The 9,762-nt window shown below is 46.3% G+C and overlaps 1 protein-coding gene across 1 annotated transcript; it reads right to left on the bottom strand.

Annotated features, from left to right (window-relative positions):
• Positions 1–252: 252 nt before the first annotated feature.
• On the bottom strand, positions 253–2,860 carry LOC109318027. The gene is made up of 2 exons (XM_019547039.1): positions 2,779–2,860; positions 253–1,735 (listed from the first exon to the last, which is right to left on the bottom strand). The coding sequence occupies exon 2, from the start codon at positions 1,569–1,571 to the stop codon at positions 765–767; it is 807 nt and encodes a 268-aa protein (XP_019402584.1). The 5' UTR covers positions 1,572–1,735; positions 2,779–2,860; the 3' UTR covers positions 253–764.
• Positions 2,861–9,762: the final 6,902 nt, after the last annotated feature.

Genomic DNA, 9,762 nt, shown 5'->3' on the forward strand with positions numbered 1-9,762 from the left:
GCAGGTTGACCGCTGCTAGATCCGGGGTCTTCCATTGGAGCAATTTTACCCTCAGGTCCATGGGCCGAGGGCTGCATAGACTTCAGTCTTCTCTTCTGCCTCTACATGCTGGTACAGGGGCCAGAGACCGTAGCTGGAACGCAAAGCGATCGTGATCCTGTGTCACTACAGGAAGAACGGAGGAAGAACCCAACTATAGTGACAGTGCACGTAGCTTCAGTCTCATGTGATCTTCATAGTGGGGTGCATGTATTACACGTTTAGTTCAGAGTCAGACTCCAGGTGATTTCTCCCAAGAGCACCAGGCCACTGTCTGAAGTAACTCGTGCTTTCTAGGATCCATAGAGTAGACTGGGAGTCAGCATCCTGTGGGGCTGGATGTACAGGCCTTATTGCACGCTGGGCTGCAGCTTCTGGTGTCGAGTCAGTTTCTTCAGTGATTTGCAAAAGGAAGTCTCAGTCTCATTTCTTCTATGGGTAGTGGCAGAGCTGCATGATCTGGAAGGAAATCCTTTAAATCAGCTGCTAGTCAGGAGTAGCTTTATTTCCTTTTGTGCTGTCAGGTGCATTTCTGCAGTAGATTGGGCTTCCCTAATTTAGCTTTGTGAACTTCAGTTGCCTGGGCACCAGCCTCGTGCCATGTACATGGAACAGGCTGGGCTTCAGCCAAAGTAGCATGGAGTCTCTTGCATGATCAGTGGAGGATCCGTACTGCCATCTCAAAGGCGAGCGAGTTGAACAGTCAGGGGTTAGGACAAGGGCAGTCACTGCTGTGGGCTGGACTTTGCTTTCTTGAGCCATCTGCAGAGTGGACTTGGTGTCAGCAGTAGGTTGTACAATCTCTTGCACACAAGAAGGTAGCCTTCCAGCCTGGTCTGGCTTTCCACTAGGGCCTCAGTTTCTGGGTTTGCAGGTTGTGAACTATGCTCAACATCTTCAGTCACTTCTTTGCTGGGGGTAGAAGGTGCCTGTGAAGACCTCAACTGCCAGATCTTGGTCACCTCTGAAGCGGCCATATCCATCTCATCCTCATCTGTGGCCCATGCACTAGCATGCACCCCTTGTTTAGCTAGTGGAGTAGCTGGAGTCTCAGAAGCAGGGTATGCAACAAGCCAAGGCTTGGCCATCTCTTCTGTACTCTCTACAGCAGCTGGGGCTTCTCTAGGCCATCTAATGTTTTTGGGAGCAGGCTTACTGTCCTGCATTACCTTTGTAGGAGGCTTAGCTTCCCTTTCCTGTAACACCTCACCTGAAGTCTGGACCACATCCCTGGCTTGTGGTACCTTGCCAATCCAAACTTGCAGCCTCTGCCTGAGGCTCAGATGAGGGGACTGGTCCACTGCAGTTTTCCCCATTGTCTGTGCAGATGCATCCTGTGTTACTGGTGTAAGAGCACCACCAGGGTCTTGCAGAGCCTCTTCTGGGAGAGAACAGCTCTGGTCAATCCACTCTGTAATCTCTTGTGAGCTTTGTGCAGTAGGAAGCATCTCCCCACTTCCCTCCACCGCCTCTTGAGCTTTACATTTCTCACTTGATGCACACAGCCTCTTTGGGCTAATTTCATTCCCCATGGCTGGGGTTTATAGCAGCCACCCAGACAGAAAACCTTTTTTCTAGTGCAAGTAGCAGACAGGTTGTTTTTTTTCCCCCCTTCTTCTGAGGAAGTGGTAGTTGGGCAAGAAGCCCAAATTCTGCTTCTCAGGAGTATCTTAGTAACCAGTTTCTAGCATCCCACCTGCAAGATATTAGGCAGTTTGTCAGTACACACCTCCACCCTTCAGGAAAGGGGCCTAAAGCTTGAGCCAAAGCACATTAGGACACAAGGAGGTGGTTAGGAGCTTAGCTGAGCTGGTAGGATACAGCTGCAGCCTCTCTCGACTTTGAATTTTGGGGGCACACCTGAAGTCCCAAGTCTTCAAAACAAGTAATCAGTGAGCTGCTTTGGAACAGTGACATGTTCTGGTGTTTGCACACCAAGACTGATGACAAGCCTCTTTGGCCGTCCTGCCTTTCATCCCATTCCCCACCACTCATTTTATTTGTCTAAAAGCGACAACAAAAAAGGGAAACAAGTCCCAACTGAAGGCTGCTGATTTGACAGTGGCTTTTCCAAAAACAAGCTGGATGTTTTAGTTTAAGCTAAACAAGAGTTTAGGATGGTTTCAAAAGCAGCAGCAAGCACTTCCAATGCAAATAAACCAGCCTTCATCAAAAGTGTCAAATGAAAAGGTTTGAGTCTCTCAGTACCACTAAAAGCTCTTACTAAATCCATTACTCAGTTCAATTCTTTGCTGCCCGAGAGGAAATCTTAACACTTCACAGCGATGTTTAATTTACACTATGGAGCTACTCCAAGACCATGGTAAATAGCATTCCAGTGCCTTTCATTTCCAAGGCTACATATTAGATGTAGAGCACATTGTATCCAGACAGCAGAGACTATTCAAAGAATAGCGAAGATTAAGCAGAGAGGTACAGAAGAAGAGGGACAACAGTTTGAGACTGTAGTAACCTATTTGATTAGACATTTTACTTAAAAATATTTTAGTGAATTAGCGTAATAAAGTAGAGCAATACATTCATTTCTGAAAGGTGGGAAAGCAATAAAATACATTAAGCTCCAAGCGAGAGAGAAAGTTTTGCTTGAGATGGCCTGCTGCAGAAGATAGCTCAGAACTGTTGGATCCCTGGGTAGAAATTGTCTCAGCAACAAATAATAGCGATCAGGGGAAATGAACACAGAGAGAGATATACACACATGCATAAGACCAGCCTTACCAGTCTACAGAAAAACTGCTTTCAACCCACCTCAGAGCTTCACAACCCAAAACCTCTACTGAACTCAACACTTGCCTCAAAAGGCAGCAGGATGGTCTTAAATAGAGAGGGATGGTAACACAGAATTGCTTCCCCTGCCTATTTGTTTAATTTCTGTTCCCCTTACACTGCATGGGTAAAAATATTCCGTTTCAGGGATTTAAGCTATACCAGGTGGTCATGTTTCTTACATTTGAGCTTTTTGTGTATCTGGTTATTTTTTATTTTGCTTTAACTATTCAAAGAAAAGTAGAATTGCAACATGGTATGGTATTTGTTCCAACAAACCGGTCATTGCTTACTAATATGTATAGCAGGCTGTTGGGTAATTGGCCTGTAATTAGGGGGTTTTGTTCTGAAATTATAGCCTAACTCCTGCATGCTGCCTCCCTACTCTACCCTTTGCCATGGCAATGTGAAATCAGGGAGGGTTGGGGTGATTAGGTCAGAGGAATTTTCATCCTTTGCTGCCTAGTCCCTGATGTCTAGGCCTGCCCTGTATAAGGACAGCTAGGTTCCCCGTATCTGCAGATGCTGATTTGGCAGCTGTACACCTTATCAGGATATCACTGTGACATTTTCAGGCTCCTTGTGACACTTTCTCCAATGCTTTCACATATCCACCAAAGCATTTGAAGTATAGTGGCGGCAGATGACTAGTGATATCTTCTGAAAACGGTGAGAATCGGGGCTAGTTGGTAACCTGGCTATTTAGGGTGTAGTTGGGACAACACACAGAGATTCACATTTTTCATTTCCCTTTGAGTGCAACAGGCTTGGAAAGCACTGCTTAGTGCTTTGCAAAGAGCTGTTTCGATACAGGGTGGGAACACACATCTTCCTCCATTCTAGATGCATCTACACTTTGTTCTGGAGAAGAGCCTGGAGGCCTGGAAAAGCCAGGGGATAGGAGAGGGAGCTGACCAAGCTGCTTGTACTCAGGGACAAAAGTCAACAGGAGCTTGGAGAATAGGAGACATCATCCTGTATCGCTGTGGGCAGAGGAGTGCTTGGGAACCATTAAATCCTTTCCTGCAGGATGGCTTTCAGCTTGGGGAAATACAAGGAATTCCTACAAGTGCAAACAGTGGAGGAACCATCTGTGTGATTTTGGCAAGGTGAGAGATTTTCTGAGAAGCTCTCTCTGCTCAGAGATTTGCTGCTAAGTACCTGTCTGAGGCAAGTGGGTCAGTTATATCCAGACTCCATTGCGGTGTTTTAGTGAGTGGTGTGTCATTTAGCAGTGCAATTCCTGGAGAGGCAGGAGTTTATTTTGTGCAAAATGGCATCAATGACCTCAGAACAAACACAGACTTATGAAAACAGTTCCCATTTCCTTATGTGCCTCTCACCTTTTTGTCCTGAAGGGGACAAAATGGGACATCTCGATATTAAACTTAACAGCATGGCATATATTTCCATAGGTTTTCAGTTGGTTACTTATTACCGAGTTAATGCTAAAAGTATCAGGTAGAAAAAGTAAAACAGTGGCCCAGGTTAGAGTCCCAGAAGACACAGTGGAAAGAGAGAAAGTTTCTTGGTCAATAGCCCTGCTCAGCTCCAGGCAAGTTGAGCTCGGCAAGCGCCTTTTATTGGCTTAGTCCTACCTGCTCTGTGCCTTTGGGAGAATGGCCACCCAACATTGATCTGATGAACTTGTTTGTGTGTTCAGTAATTAGCTTGCCTTGTTCAGGCCCATAGATCTCGAAGGGGTCTACAGGTACAACTGAGGCTGTTCTGTGGAAGTGGCTGGGGAAGGAAAGCAACTAGCTATTCAACCCCACTGCTGCTAGGAAACAGGTCACGAATGTAGTGTTGAATTGGTTTGGGGGAAGGAAAGCGGGAAGCAATGAGGACAAAACTTTTTTTGCACTCAAGTCAAATCCTGAGATGGACCTTGCAGTTGGTGTCAATTAAATTGGGCACCCAGTTCCAGGCCAGACAGGGCAACAGGTCCTTCCTCAGTTGTGGAAGTATGTGACCTACTGCCCCCTTCCCCTCTGTGGCATTTCAGCTGCTGGCTGGTTCCCCACAGATGGGCTGGAGATGTCCAGCATGTACATGGTAACAAGGTTCTTGTGTTACTTTAGTCATTGGTGTTTGCTCTTCCTTAAGGTCATGGAGCAGGTATCTGTTCCACTACAGTTCTTGGATAAAAGGTATAGTCACTAGTGTATCTACTAGAATGTCTTCAATAGAAGCCAAAAGGCTTAGTTATAAAAGTACTAGCAGGTTTACAGATATGCTGCACTTTGGGATCCTAGGATCTCAGATTGATAACAGCATTGGCAGCTCCATGGCATTCCCCCACCTCATTCCAGAGAGCCACCTCTCAGCCCCAGCTAATAATAATAATAATAATAATAATAATAAAGAAACAAGTGGTTCAATAACAAAGTTAGCATTTATTGAGTGATCAACATTAAAATTCAGGTAGCAGTAGGGAGTCCTGTGGTCCATCACAGACTTCATCCAGGATTGCCCTGCTACAGGTGGGTTAGGACAACATATATTAAGTTTAAAGGAGTTCCCTAACTTTATTGGATTTTCTTTGGTTTCCCAGTGTTTGAAGACAGAGAAAGGACAGCTTTGTCTAAGAATCACTATGTCTTCCTAGCCAAGTAACTCTTGTGACCATGTCCTAGCTGTAGTGAAGGATCTAAATGCATTTGTAGCAGCAAGCTGGTATTGAAACATTCCCTTCCTACCTCTTCCCACCCCCTCCACCCTCACTTCATGAGCAGCTATCCCCCATTTATGGGTCAGCCAGTTCCAATTCCTCCTGCAGCTTTTTGTACCCTCTAGCAGGGTTTCTGTGAGAGGCTGGGCCTTCAAGGCTCCTTGGCATCAGCCTCTGGCTACACATGCAGAGTGGGCTTCAGCAGGGCAGCTTAGGTTCTCTCGGGTGGTCAGTGAAGGAAGTGCAGGATAGGCATCATCTTTGGTCAGGCCAGCCAAGAGTCTGTAGTCACTGCATGGATCTGGACCTCACTCTCTTAAACCATCTGCAGACTGGGCTTGGCCTCAGCAGCCTAGTGCTGTGTCTCTTGCATACAGCTGAGAATTTCTTCTGTGGAGTCTGGCTTCCAGCCTGTGAAGTGTGCTCAGTCTCTCTGGCTAGGTCTTTGCTGCATGCAGGAGAAAGAGGCTCCACAGTCTCCAGGATGGTCTCTGGCTGCCCAGCCTGTGTCCATGCTCCAGCAGGCTGGGTCTTCCCAGCTCCTTCTTTGATTCCAGTCCTATATACCTTAGCCCCTTGCATGGTCTGCCTGATGGCATGAGGTTTATATTGCATTGGCTGTACAGCCAGCTGAGCCCCAGCCTCTCCTGTGCTCTTTGGAAGGCTCTGGACTTCCCGTGCCCAGAAGAACTTTGGTTTTCTCTCTTGCAGCATCTTAGCAGGAGCCAGGCCCCCATCCACGCCTTGTGATACTGCTCCAGTCTGTGCCTTTATCTGGGCCACAGGTTGGGTGTCCTGTGGAGACTGAGTATTCATTGTGGGAGAACGGGTCTTCCTAATCCATCCAGAAGCCTCCTGACTGGGAGGTGCAACAGGATGCACCTCACTGGTTCCCGTCTCAGCCTTCTGCTCTTTAGTATCCTCACACGGTTCACACACCTCTTTCTTCTGACTAGCTTTGTTCCCCATGGAGAAGGTCTGTAGAAGCAGCCCCGCTAGGAACCTACTCCGAAGTTAGCTTGGCAGTTTACGACAGACTGTTAAGTGGGGTAAGAAGGAGGAGCAAGAAGCTACCTGTAAAGCATTAAGAGAGATTTATTAGAGTACACCACCTCTGCAAGCTGACTTATACCCAGAACAGAGGCACAGATACTAGTTCCTGGCCTCTCTTGGAAGGGTGGATGCACTAGCAGGACACAGCTGCTGCCAAGCTACCACTATTCAGTGTGGTATGGATAAGGGATAAAATCCAGCATCTCAAGTGAGCAAATCCAGATAACTGGTTCTGGTATTCATGTACTGAGAGCAACGGGGAAAGAATTTTTTTTTTTTTTGGTAGTCTTTACTCATCCTATTCCCCAAGCTATTTCCTGTTCCTACCCTTTGTTGTTTTCCAGGAGCCTTTCAAAACCTGTGCAAGTAGCTAGGATGTTTGAGTCAGGAGTTCCTCCCCAAAAGAAAGGGGTGGGGGGGGCCCCCAACACTTTCTACTCCCCCCCACAAATATCACCTCTTAACATCATTAAAGAGCACATACTAAATGCATCAGCTTGGATGTGGTTTTCAAGCAGATTTGAAAACACAAAACAAAACCAAAAAACCCCAAACTTATTTTTTGTTTACATTACAAAAGGGGCTCTTACATAAAGAAATATTAGGGTTTGGGCTTTTTAAAGTCATTGAGTGGAGGCCTTTAATTATTAACATAATCTCCAGCTGCATCTTAGGCAGATAGAAAGTTTATTCCAACTATTCAGACCCTTTTTTGAGCAGTTCAGGCAAATAGAAAGGCATGTTTATTAGAGAAAGATGAACTGGTATCTTTAGAGGTATTTGAATTTGGGCAACAGAGACTTAGTTTCTCTCCCTCAGAAGTATAGAAGAGGAGGGCTAGGAGGGACCTCCAGGAGTTATCTAGTCCAACCTCCCACTACAGGCAGGATCATCCCTATCCAAACCACCTAGGCAAATTGATTGCCCAGCCTATTAGTAAAACTACAGAGTCAGTCCTGGGACAGCCACAAGACATAACGCCCTAGCCTGCCAGGGAAGTAGGGGGACACTGTCCTGTTGTTGTTAAAAGATACAGAAGGGTCTCCTAACTATTTCTCTGGCACATGCAACAAAGGATGTTAGCCTTAACAATGTACAACAGGCTTTGCTTTACTGCTTTGAGCAGAAGACAGTGGAAGACCTCAGGAGCACCAGAACCCTAAGATAGGGCCCAACTCAGCAGTGCCTTTCATCCAGGAATGGAAGGGAGAATCAGTCCCATCACATGCAAATGCGCATCTTGGGCGCCAACTAACAACCGCACCCAGAAACCCACATCCACGGCCATTGGCCAACTTCAGTTGAATTTATCATGCTGTAATCTAAAAAAAAAAGGGATACATATCAACAGCAGCAGACAGCTTACATGCAAAGCCAAGTACCCTCTTACCAGCTATAAAAACAAACAAACAAACAAACAAACAAACAAACAAAAAAACACACCACCTTCCAAACACGCAGGCTGTGTTGAAGCTGTAACATGCTTTACAGGACATCAGACTGGTCTTATATAGGAGTGGGTTGTAACACAGAATCAGCTCCCCTCAACTCCCTGACCATTAGTTCCATTCAATTATTGTTCCTTAGGCTGGGAGTGCTGTTAAAAACAAAACAGGGATATTCTCTTTCAGAGCATTTTGAAACGTCACATAGCCATGCCTCTAATTCCAGATTTCTCTTGTGTTCAGGTTGCTTACTACTTTGCTTTTAATATTAACAATAAAGTAGAATTAAAATGGAATGTGACACAATAGTGGTTGCTGTCAGTTGATCAACACCTACCAATGTATGGTGTGTAGGCAGTAGACTACTGGCTGAGCAGCAGGCTCTAGGAAAGTGGGCTTGTAATTTAGGGGGTTTGTTTGGAGACATTGTGGCCTTATTCGCTATGAAATCTTTTTGGGAAAAAGCAGATTCCCATGAACTCGTTTTCAAGGGACTCACATGGAACGGGCTCAAGCTGCAGGATATTTAGGCTGGACGTTAGGAGGAGCTTTCTGACAATGAGGCTGGTCAAGCATTTGAGCAGGCCACCTAGAGGTGTGGAATCTCTATCCCTGGACATTTTCAAGAGGCGTTTGGACAGACACTTGGCTGGGATGGTTTAATCAGGGATGATCCTGCCTTAAGCAGGGGGCTGGACTAGATGACCTTCTGAGATCCCTTGAGGCCTACTTTCTATGATCCTGTGTATTTTCCTGCAGCTGAAAAGGACCAGCACTCCTGGCCTCAGCAGATTGTTCATCAGTGGGAATGAGAGGGGTCACAGTCTCTGTACTCACTATGCTCTGTTCATGGACAGGAACTGAGAGGCAAAGACTAAATGTGTCACATACAAAATAGAAGAGAAGTCCTCATTAACCCCTCTCCTAATGAATCCCTGAGGCAGAAGCATGAGGACAGGACCTGATTTTGCCACATAACCAGAGATGGATCAAAAGGATCAAAGGAATCCAGGGACAGGGTCAAATGGATTCCCTGAGCAAGACTTCAGAAATCCCAAATGTGCTTCTGAGTGCTGAGATGCTAGACCTGGGTTTAGGGTCCTGCATGCTCCACCCTGATACAGCCCCTTTGCAATAGTGTTAAATAAGGGTGGGTGGTGTCAGCTATCTACTAAACCTTAATCCATCCTTGCCTTAGACTGAGGTATCAGCCTGCCCTGTATCAGGACTGCCAGACCTCCCCTTCTGTGAAAGTGTGCTGATTCTGTCTGCACCCCTTGTCCAAGTGTCACTGATTTCTAGGTTCCTTGCAACACTTTCTCCAGCACTTGTACATATTTCCTGGTGGTTGCCAATGCAATTGAAGTACAGAGACAGCAGATGATTAATGCTGCCTTTGACTATATTTAGCAATTAGGAATTGAAGTCGCTACATGGTAAGAGGATCTTGGGGAAGCCTGGGGCAACTGGCAGAGACTGGCATCATTCAGGGGCTTCCAAAAATCCCTTGGTCATAGCAGGTCTTGACCGCACTGCTTGGTGCTCTGCAGAGACCTGTTTGGTCACATCCTTCTCCTTTCTGGCTTCTTCTGCATTACAAAGAAGAGCCTAAAAATAGTTTTCCTTTGCAGGAGAGGTCTGTGATAGCAGGTGGAAAGGAGGAGGAGCCAGCTTAGCTGCCTCTACTCCTGGCTGCCGCTGATTATGAACAGGGGGAGCAGGAGATGATTTCCTATGCCACTGCAAGCAGAGGACCTGTTGGGAAGG

Source organism: Crocodylus porosus, unplaced genomic scaffold, assembly GCF_001723895.1.
Source record: "Crocodylus porosus isolate Cpor-Errol unplaced genomic scaffold, CroPor_comp1, whole genome shotgun sequence".
NCBI lineage: Eukaryota > Metazoa > Chordata > Crocodylia > Crocodylidae > Crocodylus > Crocodylus porosus.

Excerpts from the sequence above, each read along its gene's own strand:
- LOC109318027 (XM_019547039.1), bottom strand. The coding sequence starts at position 1,571 with ATGGGGAATGAAATTAGCCCAAAGAGGCTGTGTGCATCAAGTGAGAAA.